At 38.2% G+C, this 21,752-nt stretch overlaps 1 protein-coding gene across 3 annotated transcripts in view; it reads left to right on the top strand.

The window, feature by feature from the left end:
- The window catches only part of VPS13C (vacuolar protein sorting 13 homolog C), a 171,484-nt gene that overhangs the window by 132,814 nt on the left and 16,918 nt on the right, over positions 1 to 21,752 (top strand). For all 3 annotated transcript variants that reach the window (XM_040969557.1, XM_040969556.1, XM_040969558.1), the window contains 15 exons: positions 932 to 1,058; positions 4,740 to 4,975; positions 8,977 to 9,118; positions 9,935 to 10,075; positions 10,977 to 11,058; positions 11,186 to 11,255; positions 11,851 to 11,962; positions 12,080 to 12,193; positions 14,186 to 14,313; positions 14,952 to 15,033; positions 15,863 to 15,976; positions 16,708 to 16,783; positions 18,032 to 18,195; positions 19,729 to 19,774; positions 21,382 to 21,505. In XM_040969557.1, the coding sequence (XP_040825491.1) occupies positions 932 to 1,058; positions 4,740 to 4,975; positions 8,977 to 9,118; positions 9,935 to 10,075; positions 10,977 to 11,058; positions 11,186 to 11,255; positions 11,851 to 11,962; positions 12,080 to 12,193; positions 14,186 to 14,313; positions 14,952 to 15,033; positions 15,863 to 15,976; positions 16,708 to 16,783; positions 18,032 to 18,195; positions 19,729 to 19,774; positions 21,382 to 21,505 (1,758 nt within the window). The remainder of the gene's footprint in view (positions 1 to 931; positions 1,059 to 4,739; positions 4,976 to 8,976; positions 9,119 to 9,934; positions 10,076 to 10,976; positions 11,059 to 11,185; positions 11,256 to 11,850; positions 11,963 to 12,079; positions 12,194 to 14,185; positions 14,314 to 14,951; positions 15,034 to 15,862; positions 15,977 to 16,707; positions 16,784 to 18,031; positions 18,196 to 19,728; positions 19,775 to 21,381; positions 21,506 to 21,752) is intronic.

Raw genomic sequence — 21,752 nt, 5'->3', positions numbered from 1 at the left:
CAGTGAGATTTAAAAGCACAGTTTACAATTAAAACATAGGTAGATTACTGGAGACCCTTGTTAAAATGCAGATTATCATTGAGCAGATTTGGGGTGGAATTTAGAACTTTGCTTTTCCTTCACTTGCCTAAAAAATGCCAAGGCTACTACTATAGTCAAGGTCCATTGATTATAGAAGTAATAATGGTATACATCGTTTTTTTCTTTTACCATGAGACTAACAGTAGGTGCCACATACCACATTTGATCAATAAGTTTAAACTGAGTTATGGTGTAGTGAGTAAAGCCACAGCTTGTAACACCAGTTTCCCACATGCGGATTATGGTTCATGTACCAGCTGCTCCACTTTGGATTTAGCAGACTGCTAATGGCCTGGGAAAAGCAGCAGAAGATGGCTTATGTGTTTGGGATCCTGCTGCGTGTGTGGGAGATCCAGGTGATGCTCCTGATTCCTGGCTTCAGCCTGTCCGTGCCCTGGCCATTGAGGCCATCTGGACAGTGAACCAGAGGATTTCTCTCTCTCCTTCTCTCTTGTTGCTCCTATCTTTCAAATAACTAAATACATAGGTTTTTTTTAAAGCTTAAATTTAAGTACTGAATGAAGTCCTTCTGCTAATATTTGCTGTGTATCACTTTTTTCACAGATTGACCTTGTGTACCAGTCCATTACCTTAATGAATTCCATTTTTATGATTCCACCTAGTCCAGATTGTACCTGCAGTTTTAGAAAAGTCAGTATTCATTTTCCCAAAGCTTTAAAACTGAGAATTGATTGGGCATTTTAGGATGCTTATATTTGGGCAAAATTATGTTTTATTAGCTCAGGCAGTGTTGTAGTGGTTTTCTGCCAGTCTTTTCGTCAGTAAACTATGGATACAGGATTCTCAGGGCAAAGATCATCTCATCTTCCCTCTTTCCATTGTGTTTTAGTGGATCACAGGAAGAACTGGCACTGCTGCCAAGACAAACCCGACTCTTTGCCTGGGAAGATCCTACAGGCACGAGGAAGCTTACGTGGAGATATGCTGCAAATGTTGGGGAACAAGATCTATTAAAGGTATCATTTTATGTGAATGAATGCTATTTGAGCTCCTGATTGTGAGGGAAATGGACACCTGGACTTTGCCAAGCCCTTTTTGTACCTGCTGAACTAAGTAACTTACTTTTTGATTTTAAGTTACAGATTGTTCATAACAGCATTGTGTTGTAGGTCAATGGAAAGCATTTATTTACAATTTTAAAGTAAGTCTGTTTCTTTTGTTCAAGTAATGAGCTGTAAAACCCTTTTAATTTCTTTTTTGATGAGGAATTTTAAAACTAATTAAAAAATTAGTTTGATCGTATCTGTACCACTGTTGCATGTAAGGATTTTAGGCATGTTTTCTTCAGCAAAGAAATATGAAGGAGTCTTCAAAAATTTATGAGTGCATATAATGAAAAATTATGCATGGACTTCAAACTTTTTATGGCACCAAGATAAGTTTATTTTACTACTGTTTTTCTGTGAACTCTCTGAAGTAGCTTTGTTTATCTCATAGTGAAAGAACTCATATAGGGTCCTAGTCTCTTTTCTTTTAAAGATTTATTTACTTATTTGAAAGGAAGAGTTAAAGAAGCAATATTCTTCCTGCTGGGTCACTCATCAGGTGGTTGCAATGATCTAGTCCTGGCTGGGTCAAGCCAAACCCAGGAGCCAAGAACTCCATCCAGTCTTCCACATGGTTGCAGGGACCATCTTTCTCTGCTTTCCCAGGCATGTTATTGGTGGACTGGATTGGAAGTGGAGCAGCTGGTACCTGAACTGGTACTTCAGTATTAGATGTTAGCTCTATAAACCACAGCTTAACCAGCTGTCCCACTGTGCCAGCACCTGTACTGTTATATTCTGTTGTGTGATGGTTGTTTAAAAGGCTTTGGTTTTAAGTTAGTAATTGGACAGCAACAACTAAATTATCCTCTCCTATATTCCCACTAGGATATTATAAAAAAGGAAACACTTATATCTTTGAAAAATGAGACTGGGGCCCGGTGCGGTAGTGCAACAGTTAATGTCCTCACCTTGAATGTGCTGGGATCCCATGTGGGTGCTGCTTCTAGTTCCAGTGGTCCCGTTTCCCATTATGGCCTGGAAATGCAGTCGAGAATGGCCCAAAGCCTTAACCTTGCACCGGCGTGGGATACCCAGAAGCAGCTTCTGGCTCCTGGCTTCAGGTCAGCTCAGTTCTGGCCATTGCAGCCACTTGGGGAGTGAACCCGTGGATGGAAGATCTTCCTCTCTGTCTGTCCTCCTCTGTGTATGTCCACCTTTCCAATAAAAATAAATAAATCTTGGGGCCCGGCGCGGTGGCGCAAGTGGTTAAGTCCTTGCCTTGCACGCCCGGGATCCCATATGGGCGCCGGTTCTAATCCCGGCAGCCCCGCTTCCCTTCCAGCTCCCTGCCTGTGGCCTGGGAAAGCAGCAGAGGACGGCCCAAAGCTTTGGGAACCTGCACCCGCGTGGGAGACCCAGAAGAGGCTCCTGGCTTCGGATCGGCATAGTATCGGCCCGTTGCGGCTCACTTGGGGAGTGAATCATCGGACGGAGGATCTTCCTCTCTGTCTCTCCTCTCTGTATATCCGCCTTTCCAATAAAAAATAATAATAATAAAAAATAATAAATCTTTTAAAAATAAAAGAAAAACAAGACTGATAACTGGAGTGGGTTTTAGTTTTACAACAGAGAAATTCTAAAGTGTATCAGTTTCAGAAGGTGGCTTACATTCCCCAATACACTTTACTTGGAGTTCAGAGATATGGGAGCTCTCTCAGTACTGTCTCCTACCTGGTACCATTTCCTTTTTTCTCATGATTGCCAGCACCACAGAGTGGTTGTGACTTTATGGAAGAGGTTATCAAGGCCTGTATAGAAAGGCAGCTATAGGGAGAATGTTTGTAATTGTATGCAGATATTTCAAAAAGCTCCTGTATTTGCTGTGAAAGAATTAAATAGTCACAAAAATCAGTGTGTTAAGCGTGGGAAACTGAGCTGAAATGGAAGGTAGTAAAGGGTGACCCAAGTCCCTGGGACCCTGCACCTACGTGGGAGACCCTGGGAAGGCTCCTGGCTCCTGTCTTTGGATCGGCTTAGCTTCAGCTGCTTTGGTCATTTGAGAAGTGAAGCAGTGGACAGATTTTTTTTCTCTATATCTCATTCTCTCCATAAAGCCAATCTGCCTTTCCAATAGAGATAAAAATAATAATTTTAATATAAAAAGAACAGATTTCATGTATTTCATTGGTCCAATCTTAGAAGATAACTATTCTTCCATCCCTTCCCTTCTCCATCACCCAGTCCCCTCTTTCTGAAATTCTTTTTTCATTAATTTTCACATACATAATTTTAATTCACTCTAAAATCACAGTCTTAATTCACCATTAACCATAATATTTAGCAAGTAAATATTTAATAGCAGAATTGTATATTAGAGTACAACATGTGGATAAGTTGTTTTGACATGTAATATACTCCAAAAGTAATCTTAAGTTTTAATTAACAATAAAGAACTTATCATGTACCTATGTTAGTGTTCTGGAAAAATACAAAGTAAGTACTTGTACCTATTGAGAGGGACAGTTGTTGAGTCTGTAGTAAGCTCGGAGTGAAGAGTGATTTTATTTCTAACCGTGAAGTGAACACTTAAGCCTAGCAGACTATTCTAGTGGACTTAGTACAAACTGATCACCATAGTTTAACTATTTGGCACTATGATTAACATAGGTATTTTTATGTTGTCAATCATTAAAACATGAAGATTTTTAAAATGTTATTTTACTTTTATTGGAAAATCAGATTTACAGAGAGGAGATACAAAGAGAAAGGTCTTCTGACTGCTGGTTCACTCCCCAAGTAGCCACAATGGCCAGAGCTTAGCCAATCTGAAGCCAAGGGCCAGGAGCTTCTTCCAGGTTTCTACATGGGTATAGGGTCCTAAGGACTTGGACCATCCTCTGCTGCTTTCCTAGCCACAGGCAGGGAGCTGGAAGGGAAATGGAGTATCTGGAATATGAACCAATGCCCACATGGGATCCCTACGCATGCAAGATGAGGACTTTAGCCACTAGGCTACTATGCCAGGCCCAAAGCATAAAGTATTTTTGGGGATAACTTTCTCTTTTAAACAAATTCATTTATCTGTGTTTACTTATTTGAGAGACAAGCAGAACTTTGAGTTGCCAGTTCACTCCTCAAATAGCTGCAACAGGCTAAAGCCATGAGCTATGTCCAGATCTCCCAGGTGGGTCACAGGGACCCAACTACTTGAGCCATCATCTCCTTCCTCCCAGAGTACATCTTAGGAGGAAGTTGTAATCAGGAGTAGTGCAAGGACTGATATCAGATGTTGACATCCCAAGCTGTATCTTAACTGCTAGGTCAGATACCCACCCTGTGAGGACTGTGGAATCATTCTGTTCCCCACTGGAGAAAAGTCATCGTCTTACAGCACTGTTGCCACCTGCCAGTACTCATTCCTCCTCAAACCCCTCTGATACACTAAGGAAGCATCTCAACCTAATGTATCCAAAACACTAACTACTGTTAATCCTTGTCATTGTTTGAAAGAAAAAAAAATAAAGTTGTTACAACATAGATTAAATGTCAGTTTAATGGTAGGAATTTTTAATTTTTGTAGTCAGTCTTTTTAAACTTTCCTCATATTTCTTAATACTTAGTTTGATGAGAAGTCTTTCTTCTCCACAGGATGAATGTGGACAGTTTCCATATGATGCAAATATTCAGATACACTGGGTATCATTTCTCGATGGGCGCCAGCGGGTTCTGCTTTTCACCGATGATGTTGCCTTGGTTTCCAAAGCACTACAAGCGGAAGAAATGGAGCAGGCCGATCATGAGATAACCTTGTCTCTTCACAGCCTTGGGCTTTCTTTGGTCAACAATGAAATCAAGCAGGAAGTTTCCTATATTGGGATAACCAGGTATGCAAGAAAGAGGATGAGTCATCAGAAATCATTAAAAGTTATTGAGATCATAATACTAAACTTGATGAAAATAAATAGGTCATTCGTCCAAATGTGATATACTGTACATTTTCAAAAGACTTACTAAATAATTGAACTGAATTGCAGTTGAAAAACTTAAAGACAGAAAGATGATTAAAAATCTTGTCTTCACTATCATGATCTTTCCCCACAGTTGTTGGGGAAAACAGTAGTTCACCTCATTCTTTGTTTTTTACAGGGTTTATTTTTTGTGATTTTTCTTTGCTTGCTTGCTGGTTTTGTTTTTGTACAAACCATGAGATGTACTATAAAGAAATATGTGCATGTATGTTTTTTTTTTTTGGCCAGGGAAGTCACCAGAAATAAATTTGGAGAAAAAGTCACAGAAGAGGCAGTGGCTTGATTTGAATGAAATATATATTTTTAATTTAAACATTTGTTTATTTGAAAGGCAGAGAGGAAGAGAGAGAGGCAGAGAGAAATCTGTTGTTCTCTTGCCAGATGGCTGCAATGGCCATGCCTTTGGCCAGAACAAAGCCAGGAGCCTGGAACTCCATCTGGGTCTTCCATATGGTTGCAAAGATCCAAGTACTTGGGCCAAACTTCACAGTTTCCCCTGATGCATTAGCAGGGAGCTGGGTCAGAAGTGGAGCAGCTGCAACTTTGAACTGGTGCCTATATGGGCTGCTGGCATTTCATGGGATGGCTTGACTCAGTATACTACAACACCAGTTACTCTTTGAGTTTTAGAACTTTTTACAAATTTTGAATATCATCCTTTTATCATATTTGTTTTCTTTATATATGTTTTTACAATCTATGGCTTGCCTTTCATTCTTTTTTATCTATAAAGATTTATTTATTTATGTGAAAGGCAGAGTCACAAAGAGATCTTTCTACTGGTTTACTCTCCACATGGCTGCCACAGCCCAAGCTGGGCTAGTCCAAAGCCGGGAACCAGGAACTTTCTTTTGGTCTCCCAAGTGAGTACAGAGGTCCAAGAACCTAGGCCATTCTCTTCTGCCTTTCCGTGCATGTCAGCATGTAGCAGCATTGGAGTTGGAGCAGCCGAGACTTGGACCAGTGGTCGAGTGGGACACTAATGCAGCATGCAGTGACTGTCCATCCCACACCACAGCACAGGTCCTGGCTTTTCATTCTAACGGTGTGTTTCACACAGAATTTCTAAGTTTCCACAGAAACCAACACACAAAGTTTTTCTTTCATGGATTGCTGTTTTGATATTACATCTGGAAAGTCATTGCTAAAACCACAACCACTTAGCTTTCTTTCTGTTATCATAAAGGAATTTTGAAATTTTATGTCTTTATGTTGAAGTCTCTAAAGTGAGTTTATATTGGTAAAAGCTGTAAGCTTCATGTGTAGATTTATTTTTTGTTGTATACAAATGTCAATCTCTTCCTTTCTCCATTGAAGTACTTTTGCTTCTTTAAAAGCTCAAGTGACTGACTGGGTCTGTTTCTAGGTTTTCTGTGTTTATCTGTTTACACTTTCATCAGTACTACGCTGTCTTAAGTTTTGTAATTTTATAGTAAATGTTACAGTGGGATAGTGTCAGTCTTCTGATTCTGTCCTCTCAATATTGTATTGACTTTTTTGCTTTTCTGTATGAATTTTAGAATCAGTTTTTCAGTAGCCATGAAACAATTTCCTTTTTTTTTTTTTGAAGATTTATTTATTTTTATTGGAAAGTCAGCTATACAGAGAGGAGGAGAGATAGAGAGAAAGATCTTCCGTCCAATGATTCACTCCCCAAGTGAATGCAACGGCCGATGCTATGCAGATCCAAAGCCAGGATCCAGGAACTTCCTCCGGGTCTCCCGTGCGGGTGCAGGGACCCAAAGCTTTGGGCCATCCTCGACTGCTTTCCCAGGCCACAAACAGGGAGCTGGATGGGAAGTGGAGCTGCCGGGATTAGAACCGGCGCCCATATGGAATCCTGGTGCATTCAAGGTGAGGACTTTAGCTGCTAGGCCACGCCCCCAGGCCCAACAATTTTCTTTTGATTCAGGTTGGAAATGGCTGTAAAATCATGTTAGTAACTGACAGTACTGAGCTTTCATTATCTGTGTACATGGAATGTATCTATTTATGTAGAACTTTATTTTACTAGACTTTTTATAGTCTTCTTCACATAGATTATATACATATTTTATATGTTGTCTTTATGTAAGAATTTAATTTCTTCAGTGTTAAATTTTTATTATACTCTTTTTGGGAAAAATAGGGATGATTTTTTTCTGAACAAAAGGCTCCACCCTCAGTCACCATTATTGGATAATTAATTGTTTTGGAAATTAGTTGTAGCTGCAGAATTGATGATTCCTGGTGTTCTTTAAACTTAAAAGGTAGAACTATTTTTAAGTGATACCATGGTAAATTCATTTAGATGACAGAGATTTAAAAATTTGTTTTTTCCAAAAAATATATTGATGTCTTACTGAGTGTGAAACTAAAATTAGAAAATAAATAATAATTGTATGTGAAACAATACCAACGTAAACTAATTTTGATGAGTTAGTGTTTACATTACAAGCAGTGTCAGGTTGCTTTATATTCTTTGTGCTGTCCAAAATGACAACAAAATGTGTGATCTCTAATACCGTCCCTATTTAGAGATGCTATACTTTATGACCTGCAACTTGAGTTCCAGTAATCTCTGTTCTGACTTCAGTGCAAACAACCAGGAAATTTCCGTGTTTCAAAAGCACTTGGGTGGCATTGTGGGATGGAAGGCTAACGCAGTGCCAGCATCCCATATGGATACCAGTTTGAGTCACTGCTGCTCTGTTTCTGATCTAGAGCCTCTTAATGTATGTGGGAAAGCAACAGAAGGATGATACACAGTGCTTGGGCTTTTACACTCACGTGGGAGACCCAGAAGGAGCTCCTAGCTTTGGCCTCATTTGGGGAGTGAGCCAGTGGATGAAGATTACTTCCTTCTGTCTCCCTTTAAATGAATAAATCTTTTAAAAAAATGCATGAGCAATTGAGGAGTTTCCATGCAGCCTGCAAGTGAAAGTGATTGATCTGTACTATATTTTAGTATGTGCCAAAAGGCAAAAGTAATAGAATTTTATGAATGTCTCCCTTGTGTTGTAAATGCTAAATTAAAATAATATTCTTATAGATTGATATTGGTGTTTGATAGTACCTATCTCTGAAATTTTTGTTTTAAAAAGAATTGTTTGAGAGGCAGAGAGAGAGAGAAAGAGAAAGCAGCTTTTCCTGGTTCCTTCCCCAAATGGCTCCTTCAGCCAAGGGACCAACGTCAGAAACCAGGAAATCAGTGCAGGCTGCTTCTCTGGCTGACAGGGACGCAGTTACTGGAGCGTGGTGGGCACTGCCCATGAGGGTCTGCGTCAGCAGGAAGGCTGTTTGACGAGCTAGACATGGGGGTTAGTCTCACGCACTTTGATGTGCGATATAGACTTCCTAACTAAGAGCCCTGATTCCTGTGCCTGAAATCACATTTGAAAAGATGTTCATTCTGGGTCAGCATTAGTAAGTAACCATTTGAGATATACAGGGTAAAATGTGTCACTCCCACAAAGAAGTGTATTTTTCTTATTAATACATTTTGTGTTTTTAAAGATAATAACCAGTTGTTACTTTATAGTTTAAATTTCACTAATTAAGAAAGGTAAGTTAATCTTTGTCTCTTGTTATCTGAGTCCCTACAATAGGAACCTTGATTTTGCCTCAGCCCACAAAGCCTGAACTATTCACATTCTCTGGCTGTTTGCAGGAAATGCTTTCGAGTCAAGGGGCTGATGTCAGGTGTAACAGAAAAATACTTCCTTCTTTATGTACTTTTGTCACACACATGTATTTTGATATTTTAAGCAATCTATTGTTTTCCTAGAACATTAATGATTGTTGTAGTCTAGAATTGATTTAATACTTCCACAAACCTGAATGCTTTCTAATTTGATTTTGTTTGTGAATTGTTTTAGTTCTGGTGTTGTGTGGGAGATGAAACCAAAGCAGAAATGGAAGCCTTTTAATCAGAAGCAGATAATGTTACTGGAACAGTCCTATCAGAAACATCAAGTGTCAAAAGACCATGGCTGGATTAAGCTGGACAGCAATTTTGAGGTATTGCAGAATTCTTTACGCTTTTGTAGATAGTTTGTGGTGGCAATGATGACTTTAAGTAGAATGTAAGTGTCCAAGTTAAGACCCAGAGCTTTATTTATGTTCTATTATTTATTCATTAATAGCAGTGTATGTTGCTAATGACTGTAAAATTATGTTTCATTGATGAAAAACTTACCAAAACCCTGCTCAATTAAATTAATTCAGTGTTAATAATTGTTAGATCTGAGTGGTATCAGCAAATTAAGCTGTGCTCTTTTTGAGCCTTGGCAGAGTTAAGACTGCAGGTCATCGTGCTGGAAGGCTCCTGGAGCTCGGCTGCAGTTTCCAGCTTGCTTTTGCTTAGTCATGCAGTTTGGCTGTTTTAGTCTTAGCTGTGCCGTGCTGCATTTCCACTGACTGCCTGTTGTGTCTTACCTTCCGTGGCTCCCCAGTCTCTGTGATCCAGGCTTACATGAAAACAAAACATAAAATTAACATCAGATATAAACAAGTTATTAAGCAAAACAAGTGTGCTTAATGGTTGCCTGGAATTATGCCTTATTGAAGTTTTTATTCCATGCATCATCTTCTTAAATTGTAGCTTCTGTAATTTAACAAAGTTACACTGCTGTTATCTAGTTCTCTCAAGTTTATTAAAAAAAAAAGAAGATACTTGTACATTAAAGATTTCAGCCTAGATCATCTTGTGGTAGATCTTTTGAGGAAATAAATTATTTCTTCTATTTTCTGATAAAGAGACATTTAATAAAATTGGATAGGTCCTCTGCTAACACCAGCTCTTCATAAAAAGTGTGTGTTTTTTTCCCTGCTCAGGTCAATTTTGATAAAGTGCCAATGGAAATGCGCCTCCCTGTTCGGTGCCCTATTAAACGGGATTTTTTATCAGGAATTCAGGTTGAATTCAAGCAGTCTCCCCACCAAAGGAGTTTAAGGGCCAGGTTATACTGGCTTCAGGTAACATTGTCATTCTCAGATGGACATTTTTAATTACTTTGGAATGTTTTAAAAGTGATTTCTTTTGAGGAATATTGTAGTTTGTGCTGCAGTCGTGTCTTTCCTGCTTCTTCCACATGTGCTATAAAGTTAACACCTTCCTTACAATCTGAATTTTGTTTGTTAACCTTTAAGGGTGTTTGTACTGAGGTTGTGTCATTGGTAAATATTCCTTTGGTTTTCTGGGATTCCTCAAGCCAGATAGACCCTTGTCCTTATTGGCAAAAAATGGGGCTTTATTAGTGGGATGCTGTTGAGGACATGCTTGTTTACTCCCTCTGGCCTCCCTGTCTTCCTTCCTTTTTAATGTTATAAGGATCCCTTTCATATCCCTGCTTGTGGAATGGGATCGCCCAAGGCCTTGGGATCCTACTCCCACATGGTAGACCTGGAGGAAGCTCCTGGCTTCTGGCTTCAGATCGGCTCAGCTCTGGCTGTTACAGCCACTTGGAGAGTGAGCCGGTGAATGGAAGATCTTTCTGTCTCCTCCTCTTTGTAAATCTGACTTTCCAATAATAAAAAAAAATTCATATTTTTTTAAATTTCTATTTTCTTCATATATGGTTAGTTAGATTGTAGGAAGTTGTAATCTCACATGATCTGTAGGTACAAATATTTACATTAAGGAATACTGCCATGTAATGTTAATATACATGAGGATATTTGTATGTTCTTTTGCAAAAAGGCTTACCTTATGGAATTACATTTAAAGTTGTATGGATTTAGAGTAAAACTTCTAAGTATACCAAATATACTATATTCAGTTGTTTATGATGAAACTAAGGGCTTCTATAATATTATCTAAGAAACTTTAAAAAATTATTTTAAGTCGTATTGAGTTGGTCTTTTTTTTCTCTTTTAGGTTGACAATCAGTTGCCAGGTACAATGTTCCCTGTTGTTTTTCATCCTGTGGCTCCTCCAAAATCTATTGCTTTGGATTCAGGTAAAAACAAAAACAAAAATCAGGTTGAAATGATCATCTAAGTATGCTTTATGACTGAAGTGAAGTGGATATTCATTTGACCTGAAGCCAGCTTGATTTCCCTTTCTTTTTTGTTTCTTCCTTTTAGAACCCAAGCCTTTCATTGATGTGAGTGTTATCACAAGGTTTAATGAGTACAGTAAAGTCTTACAGTTCAAGTAAGTGAAGCTCTCCAATATTTTTCTAAAGGGATTTTAAATGAGCATCTACTTAAAGAAGAAATTTTATTCCTTTTGGAAGTGACTTCCAAGTTAGAAATTACTTTTTATTTTACATCAGCATGTAATCTACTTTGGGTCACATAACTTTGCAGGCTTAACCTTATGTTAATTTTTATAATCTGTCCAAATTTCCGTTATGGAATTTCTTCAGCTACCTTCTTTGTAACTATAATTAGAATGTAAAATAGGAACTAAAATGTAAATGTTACAGGTATTTGTGAGCTGTGTTATTGAAAACAATTGCTGTGCAGTTTAAAAATTGAATAGTTTATTCTGTGTCATTCAGTTGTATTTATCTCTGACGTGGTGACTATGGCCTTTTCAGCATAAAATGCTAATACGGCAACATTGCCTCCACTGGAGCTTTTCCTCCAATGCCGTGTCACTCTAAGTAGATTCAGATTTACTAATTTAGGGATTGAGAGGTGAAACAACAAGATCTTAATTGTGACTTTTGGTGAAAAGCAGTTTCAGTGTTAAAATTACGTGATTTTTAGAAATTGTTTCCGTTTTACAAATTCTTTTCCCATAGGTATTTCATGGTCCTCATTCAGGAAATGGCCTTGAAAGTTGATCAGGGGTTTCTTGGAGCTATTATGGCACTGTTTACCCCAGCAACTGACCCTGAAGCTGAAAGAAAACGGGTAACATTTTTTTTTTGTTGTTTTGGAAAGGATAAAAGTTAAAACAGTGCAGCTATTTGGGGGACTAAATATAATAGAGCAAACATTAAAACCAATTCTTGATTTCGTTTCTTTCAGACAAAGTTAATCCAACAAGATACTGATGCTCTAAATACAGAACTAATGGAGACTTCAATGACTGATATGTCAGTGCTTAGTTTCTTTGAACATTTTCATATTTCTCCTGTTAAGGTCTGTTATAATTATTTTGAAAACTTAAATGTAATAGGCTTAAAGCTTTCAGAACGTTTCTTGCACACATGTAGGTTTTAATTTTGTGCGTCACATACTTGGCAGGAAACTTGATTGATTGTTGGAAATAATTAAGACACTTCTCTGTGAGATATGTACAATCATAATTCCCACAGAGGAACCACCAGAGCATGTTCTCTAGTCTTGAATTAATAAGCCTTTTATTCCGTAAGAAGCTGATGAAAGCATTTGTTAATTAAGCATAGAAGTACTTACCAGCGTGTAATGTTTTGGTTGCACTTTGTAACGCCTATCACTGTATAAACAGAATGCTGTAATGGGTGCCGTAACCAGAACGGGAAAATGCTGAAGTAGGTATTAGGCTGCTTATGTCCTTCAAATGTTTGATTGTAACTAAAGGAGCGGAAAATTAGATACCTTTCACTTGCCTGATTTTGTACTTTATGAACCCATTTCCTTTCCCCTTCTGTTGTTCTTCTATAAGGGAAGGTGACTGTTTAGTAAATTGCACAAATGCTATCAACCATAATGCTCTAAACTTGTGTAATGGGCCAGATTTACAATTAGGAAACTCTTTAAATATTGGTGATCCATTACCTTCTCAAAAACTTTCCAGCACATTATTTTCAATTGCATTTGCCAGTCCATTCAATTAAATGAATGGCTTTGTAAAATTGAATTATTACTTAAAATTGACGTGGTAGTTTCCCAGTATCAGGCATGTCCATAGTGTCAAGATAAAAATTAATACAGTTTGTTGTGACAGATAATACATAGTTGTTTTCTCATTATTAAGAGAAAGTAAGTTATTTATGTGATGGAACAGTGTCTTCAACAGACTGTTTACTGGACAGGGTTACCGTGGAAGTATAAAGTGAGTTAATGAAGTGACTCCTTCCCCAGTACCCTCTCCTTGCCTGGGACTCACCTCTTTACAGGTCATAGGCAGCCAGGCAAAGGGAGAGGAACTCACTCTGTCTGAAAGTAGAAACATCCCTCTCCCATCTTTCCCCTCTGCCTACTCTAGCCCTACATATGGCCCATGTGTCTGTAATTGCCTCACCTTTTGAATAAACTTCACCAAAAAAAGCAAGTTCATAATCTAAGGAAGTTAGCATGCTTGGTAATTTATCAGTATAATGGAAGTTGTGTGGTGAGGTTGAATGGTAAAGATAATGAATCCCAGTTGTTCCCTTGTTTCATGGCCGTTGCCCTGGGAAAGGGCTGGCTCGCTCTGCGGCTGAGCTGCTTTTCCTCAACCCTAACACCTGGTAACTCTGCATGTAGGTAGGGAGGAGTCTGTGTTGAAGGAACAGCTTTCCAGGCCTTGCCCACGTGGTCTGCTTGATTTACATGTGCCCATCATCTTTGTCTTCTTCACACTAGGATATCAGGTGGTGCTGCAGCCCAAAGTAGGAAGTAAATGGCAGTGTAAATGCCGTGTTTTACTACTGAGTTTGGAGAGTATGTGGAAGCTGAGCACCTTGTTCCTTTTGAACATTCATTTGATGACATGCTAATTGTTACCATGGCTGTCATTCTTAATGATTATTGTGTCATGATTATAATGTAGTTGTTATTAATTTTCAAGATGAGTGATTTACCTTAATTGGATGAAAAGAAATTATTACTTATTATTTTGACCAGCTGATGATTTGTGTGCCAATTGGTGTTTTCTTAAAATGGTTTTGCTATTTTTGTAGAGTATTGTTCTCTTTTACGAACACATATTTTTATAGTTAGAATAACATTAGAGCTCTGGCTTTGGAACAGAATAACTTGTGTTTTATCAAAAAGCAAATAAGAGTCACATATATGATTAATAAAATAATAATAACTATAATAATTGTTATTTGTATAAAGAAAACTAATAACTTTCAGTGGGATTTTAGTAATTCCTGTATCTGCTATATGTAAATTTTTGGTTTTGTTTTTTGAGTTTTCATTCATTGAATGTTATTTTTGCTTTAGTTGCATTTGAGTCTGTCTTTGAGAAGCGATGAATCAGACAAACAGGAAATGATTGCGATTCATTCTGTCAACCTGCTGTTGAAAAGCATCGGTGCTACTCTGACTGATGTGGATGACCTTATATTCAAGTAAGACATGTGTTCAGCACTTTGGGAAGCATTTGCACTGAGAATCTTGTTTCTGGATATTACTTCTCTCCATTTATGCAATGTTAGTTTAGAAAACTAACAGCTATAGTATTTGTTCTGGATGAGTTTGATCCATGTCTGATTATACTCTTAAAAATGCTTTTTTTATTCTTGTTTATTATATAATATCTAGATTATATAATTACTCATTATTCCTGTGTTTTGATGCTCATGTCTGGCATGTAGAATTTTTAATAAAGATGTGGAGAAATATTTGTTTATAATATTAAAAATAAAGTGGTATATAAAAAGCTTTAAATATTTGCAACTGTATAGAAAAGTAAAGGAAAGTTTCAAAATGGGCAATGAGAAACAGAAACTTAAAGTTCTACTGGAAGCTAAACTTCTGATTGTTTAGAAACCTTTTTACTCTTTATGAAAAAACAATTGTACTGTTTTTGTAATGTTAGCACAAAAATTATCTTAAGGTATGATTAAGATAACAATCATAAATTTTATGTGAGTGTGTACCAATAGTGAAAGAACTAGTAGTAATTAGAATTAGTCATCACAGATACTTTAAGTCCCTCTTTTCAAAATACAGTCTTAAGATTTTTCAATCTTTCCTTTTCTTTTAGACTTGCTTATTACGAAGTTCGCTATCAGTTTTACAAGAGAGATCAGCTCATGTGGAGTGTTGTTAGGCATTATAGTGAACAGGTAATTTCCTACCACAGTAGCTCATATGCCATGTATTCATAATGTATGAAAACGAAATATTTTACATATGATACTACAGTGTGCAGTGATGTTTGCCTTAATTTACAATGGTTTGCTTGATTCTGTCTGCCTTTATATACCTTTGTAGAATTTTCCCCATGCCTTTTTCATTTCTGGTTATACCTTTATCACAAGGGAAAAAGTAGTGATTTTTGCATCACTGCATTTAAATTCTTCACTGACTGCAGTTTGTATGTGTAATCTGGTGAAATTGCAAGAGGTGTTCCAAACTGGCTTCTTGCCTGTGCATCAGGTACTTTGTAGTTTAAGTATGTTTTCACAGAAACAGCTGCAGGCTGCTGTGTAATGTGACATTTCTTTCTCTGTTGGAAAATCTTTTCTCCTATGGTGTGTATAGTCCAGGTTTTTACATCTTCAAAGAAGAATATAAACCATTCCCCATTTGGTTGCTAAGTATCTACCATCTATGTTAGTAGTAGTAGTGATGGTAAGTTGATAATAGATACAACTAGCAATTATTGAAGTATATGTTAATTTAGTAGTCATCCTCACCTATGTGAGGTGAGTGTAACTTTCCTTCTTGTGGATCAAAGTGTACAAAGACCAAAGTCTGCTAAATGGCAGACTGCCTCAAGCTTATTTTTGTTTAATTTGAAATCCCCACAGAAAATGCTGATGGATTACTAGATGTAGTGATGGTTGCTCTACACAGCCTCTTAGACACAAAGTTGATGTAATCAGTACCACCCTTTTTCTCATATTGCTGCACGATGTTGTCATAGTCAGAAGTCCACCTTTTCCCCTTTAGTTCTTGAAGCAGATGTATGTCCTCGTGCTGGGTTTGGATGTGCTTGGAAACCCGTTTGGACTGCTTAGAGGCCTGAGTGAAGGAGTTGAAGCATTCTTTTATGAACCTTTTCAGGTATTGATTTTCTAGTTATTTTAAGTGTGGGCATAAAAACATTACTATTCTTCATAGACAAACTACGTACACTTTAATTGTATCTGGAATTGAGTAATATTTAACAAAAAATATACCTTATATTTTTTTTTAAAAGCGCTTGAAATAACAATTTAACACTTATAGTTCTTAGCTGGTCAATAAATCATGCCCACATTTTCCAGAATTTAATGTTGTTTAAAGTATATTTAGAGTGCCAAGTAGATAGAAGAACATTTCAAGGCTGTTCTGTTGTGGAAAGGACTGTGGGGGCATTAAGGGCCAATTTTGTTTCATACTCGAGCTTTTATTAGGCCTGTTCACCCCATTTAAAGAAATCCAAGAATCCAATTTTGTGAGGATTATGGAAGGACAAATAAAAAACTGGAAGAACAAGAGAGCTAAAATTCTAGAACTCCCTGCCACCCCCCACTGCTTAGCACTGTGGTGGAGCTTGGTACTGGCTTGCCAGTCAGCTGCCATTTGTGGTTAAAGTTGATGATTTACACCTGTCCATTTTTTGTCTTAAAATTTTTTTGCTAACATTTTGTGGATTGAAAATGTCTTTAAACACAATTTTCGATCAGTACTTGGTGTATGAAATGAAGAGTGTCTGATCATGATCTTAATGGATCGTTTGAGATTTATAAAATCCCTGATGTATTTTATTAAAAGTTGTAGGATTATTTAATTCTTAAACTTTGTTTGGCCAGGGTGCTGTTCAAGGCCCTGAAGAATTTGCTGAAGGGTTGGTGATAGGAGTAAGAAGCCTCTTTGGACACACAGTAGGTATGTTTCACCTGTTTATGTGTTTTTATTTTTATTATAAATACAATGTTTTTGAAGGACATTTATATTAATAAAGGAGTGATCACTTTCCTAATAATTACCCTTTTTAAAAATTATTTCATGTGTCTGAAAGGCAGAGAGAGAATGAGGGACATCTTTCCTCTGGTTGCTCTTCAGATGGCTTCAGTAGCTAGGAGCTGTATTCACATGGAAATAGGGACCACAGAGCTTGAGGCATCCTCCATTGCCTTCCCAGAAGCATTAACATGGAGCAAAATGGGAAGTAGTGAGCCTGGCCACAGAGACGCTAGGGTGCACTTGACTTCTTTTCTTCGTTTCTTTCTTTCTCTTTCTTTCTTTCTTACTTTATTTATTTCTTTGTTTATTTGTTTCTTTCTCTCTCTCTCTTTCTCTTTCTGTTGTTTGCATAGTTGAGAGGGATGCACGCTCATGTGGGTCTAGATATTTCAATTTTTTTTTCTGTGTCCACAATGAGAGGGAAAAAGAAAGAGTATTGCTCCTTGCTGTCAAACCACATCAGCACCAAGGGATGGAGGGTGGTTATTTGATGACACCTTAGAGACCCTGATATGGAGACGAATGTTCCAAGGGTGTTACTTGAGTAGTTTTGATAGTTTTGAGACATTATCACCTTTGTTGCCCCAGGGTTAAGAAAAAAAATTTCCAAGGTCTCTTGGCTGACCCAATCCACAAATTCACAAATCTAGAGCCTCAGGAATGTGCTGCAGAAATTGGTCAGGAGAGTGGTCCAACCTGTTCTACTCTCTATCCTCTGAAGAGGCATGTCCTCTGCTGGCCTGGGCTGACTGCCATGTCCCCTCTGTGCATATGGGCAAGCTGTCCACTGCACAGGCATCAGCAACTGAAGAGGTGCAGAGCCAACACATGCACTCCAAGGTCAGACTGTGTACCTTGTCATTTTTCCTGTGGCTGGGGTCTGAGTCCAGCCATTCAATTGGGGAGTCCCCTAAGAAACCTCACCTGGGGTACCCCAGATTGCATTCTTGTGTCCCTTTTAAAAGATTTTTTAAAAAGAAAATAATAGTGGCTTTTAGTGTGTGTTTTTAGTGGTCAGTTTTTCTGATAGATGGGTAAAGTAGGTTTCCTTATTTTTGTCTGTTAGAATTTAAATTTAAGCCTGTGTTTATTTAAAGCTATCATAATTGTGTAGATGTGGTAATGCTCTGCACAGGAACAATGTGGTTTACTTCTCTTGGCTTGTGTTAGGTGGTGCTGCAGGAGTTGTGTCTCGTATCACTGGTTCTGTTGGGAAGGGTTTGGCAGCAATTACTATGGACAAGGAATTTCAGCAGAAAAGAAGAGAGGAGATGAGTCGACAGCCTAAAGATTTTGGAGACAGCCTGGCCAGAGGAGGAAAGGGCTTCCTGCGAGTAAGTCTTCTGTGGTGTCTTTAGGAAACCTTAAATCTATTCACATATGCTTCAACTGTGTACTCTGGCAGGTGGTTTGAACTTAGAATGCTTCTGTAAATCTAGCTGGTGAATACCAGAAGTGTTAACTTGTGGACTCCCCATTTGCCCTCTTCGTGTTTTCCCTGTTGTCTCCACACAAAGGTTTGCTTGTGTGCTGGGTGAAGCTACGGTGAAGGTAGGTAGATGCACACTGCTGTGGATGGTGAGGAAGTGAAGGAGTTCTTGAGGTCCTTGTCACCTACTGCCTCTGTAGAAGGAGTATGTGCTTACCTTGAGATAAGCCACAAAGTGCCTGTCACTGCCTTTTTAGTGCTCATGGAACTGTATCAGTAGCATGCAAGTACTGCTTAATTATACAGACATACTGCGAATATTGTCTTTGTAAATAAGGATGTCTAAGTTTTCTTTGATAACAAGTAACTAAGATATTCCAGGTAAGGCTCTCTTTTGTGTGTTTTATTTATCTATTTATTATTATTATTTTGAGTAGCAGAAGGAGACAGAGAAATCTTCCACTTGCTGCTTCATTCCACAAATGCCTGTAGCAGCTGAGGCTGTGTCAGGCTGGAGCCAGGATCCTAGAACTCTGTCCCAGTCTGTTCAGGGTGGCAGGCACTTAGGCACTTGCACCATCATCTGCGGCCTACCTGGGCAGGAAGATGGGTTGGAAACAGTGGCTTGAACTTCAAGTGCAATCTGGTATGAGATGTAGACAGGGGACGGGGAGAGGCAGTTCTTGAGGTGCCACAACAACTGCCCCTAGAAAACTCTTTGGTTGCCCCTAAGGTCTTTCTGGAAGTGTCTGATTTTTTTTTTCATCTTAATATTTATCATTTAGTTCTCTTTCTGTGTGTTTTTGGAATATCCAGTTACGTTAGTTACTAACATTACTTGATAATTATTAATAATGTATAAATATGCACATGTTTTATTTTGGAAGGAATTTTTAGGAAGCCAAAATTGCTGTTTGTGCCAGTGATCTTGAGTGTGTATCACATTCTCCGAAATGCTTTTGTCAAGCAGTTTGTTGTTCTAAGGAATTACCTGTATTTTAAGTTATGCATTTTCACACAGTTGCATGGTGATGTCCTTACATATTATGGCTAGATCTTACTGACGGTTGGTCTCAGCTTACTACCTGTACTGCTGTGGAAACTGAAACCTTCAAAATTGAATCAACGAACTGTGGTTATATAAGTTGCTAGTATTAGAGCCCAAGTTAGGATCTTGCGTGCTTCACTGCTGTTTGTTTGTAAAATTAGATATTTTAATGTGAAATTTATCACTTTCTGGCACTTGTGAAGCCATGTTTTACATGTAAAATGGATATATACAACATGAAAGTGCCCGCTTACATGAGTAGATTGTTCATTATTAAGGTCTCAATTCATAACTATTACATCCCAGTATGTCTGTAGAGACCTCTAGTGGTGGGTTTAAAGTCAAGCACTTTGCTTTCAGTGGAGACTTGATGATAATTTTCTGTTACAGGGAGTTTTTGGTGGAGTGACTGGAATAATAACACAACCCATGGAAGGTAGGTCCAAACTATTTCCTCTGTTTATAATGGTCAGGAGAATTGATATTTATTAATATAATAGATGTCTTTGCTATTACATACTTGACTAAGAGTGTTATTGAATTAAATTTATTTTGAAAAGTTAAATTATTCATCAATTATTTTGGTTATTCATTAGAACAGTTTGGTCTTTACTCAGTTTTTCCTTTCCCTTTAAGGTAAGTTAATGTTATTGTTATATCTTTTTTTAAAAAAGATTCACTTACTCTTATTGGAAAGGCAGACTCAGAGAGAAGGAGAGACAGAGAGGAAGATCTTCCCTCCATTGGTTCATTCCCCAAGGGGCCTCAGTGGCCAGAGCTGAATGATCAGATGCCAGGAGCCTGCTCTGAGCCTCCCCTGAGCCTCCCACACAGGTGCAGGGTCCCAAGGCTTTGGGTCATCCTCTACTGCTTTCCCAGGCCACGAGCAGGGAGCTTATGGCAAGTGGAGCAGCTAGGACATGAACCCATTTAGGATCCTGGAGTATGTGATGAGAAGACCCCAGCCACCAGGCTACCATGCTAGTTCCTATTGTCACATTTTTAAGAAATATATTTTTGTATTTCCATTTAATTTGAATGACAAGGAAAGAGAAAGAGACTGAAAAAGAAAGCAGAAGCAAGTGCTTCCTTACTTCACACCTCAAACATCCCCAGGAGTGAGGGCTAGACCAGAATAAAGCCGGACTGGCAAATCCATAGTGACACCAAGTATCTTTTTGTGTGGTTGTTTAGGTAGGAGTTAGGGGACAAAAGAGGAGGGAAAGTAAATTGGGCAGCAGTGGGTGCGTTGGGGTGTGTTGAGGGTTCGTGGACATGGGACTGATTGCTAATGAATGGGAGGTTTCTTTTTTGAGGTGATACAAAATTTGTTGAATTGATTGTGGTGATGGTTGTTTCTCTCTGATTTTACTGAATTAACCTTTAGTTTGTACACTTCACAGCAAGGGTGGGGTGGTCATGGACAGAATAAGGCCTGTGAAATTCTTTTGTCTGGCCCTGCCATTGCAACTGCACGCATGAATGGAAATTGAATAAATCAATAGCAGGCTAATTTTATCTTGATAATTTTGTGTGGCCTGGGAATGATGTTGTAAGTACCCCATGGACCATGTCAGAAAAAGATTTCCCATTGTGCTTCACAGGGTGGGTCTTATAGTTAAGTAAAATTTATATTTTGTATTTCTCAAAGTGTGACACTTAATACGTCTTCTGATGGTTGTCGTTAAAAAAAGAAAACTGATGTTTTCTGGTCACAATTAGTTGTACCCAGTATACTCCTAACTTAGAAGTTCACAAACTTGAACATGGAGTGTGAATCAGAACACAAGTTGCTGTCTGCAGATTTCTTCGATCCATTAGATTGGGTGTGAAGCCCAAGGGTTTCCATTTCTAACACACCTTGAGAGCTTTTATTATCACTTGGATAACACACCTTGAGAGCTTTTATTATCACTTAAAACTGAGTTTAGTTTATTTAGAAAAACAAACATTGCTTCTTGTGTAAAGCAGTTCCGTGTTTCAGGTGTTCAGCTTCAGCTGGCTTATTTCAAATCTTTGTATGTTATCTTTGATTTTCTGAAGGTGCCAAAAAGGAGGGAGCTGCTGGATTCTTTAAAGGAATCGGGAAAGGGCTTGTGGGTGCTGTGGCCCGTCCAACTGGTGGAATCATAGATATGGCCAGCAGTACCTTCCAAGGCATTCAAAGGTAATTAATTGCATGAGTAACATGTGTAAGGTGTCTAGGAGCTCGTCGTTGCTACAATACATAAATAGCTAGGTAGCTTGACTGCTCTTAAAAATCTTAAAATAATAAAAGCCTATAACAGCTTTAAAGACAAGTATCACCAGAAAAAGAGAGAGAGAGAAAGACATCTTTTATGACTCAGTTTCTCTTTTATTCAACAAGTGTTTTTTGGTACCCGTCCTATGCCAAACACTGTGCACACCAGGAA

Source organism: Ochotona curzoniae, unplaced genomic scaffold (genome assembly GCF_017591425.1).
Source record: "Ochotona curzoniae isolate NIBS_2020 unplaced genomic scaffold, NIBS_Ocur_1.0 scaffold_4701, whole genome shotgun sequence".
Lineage (NCBI taxonomy): Eukaryota > Metazoa > Chordata > Mammalia > Lagomorpha > Ochotonidae > Ochotona > Ochotona curzoniae.
This window is presented reverse-complemented; position numbering and strand designations above follow the sequence as displayed.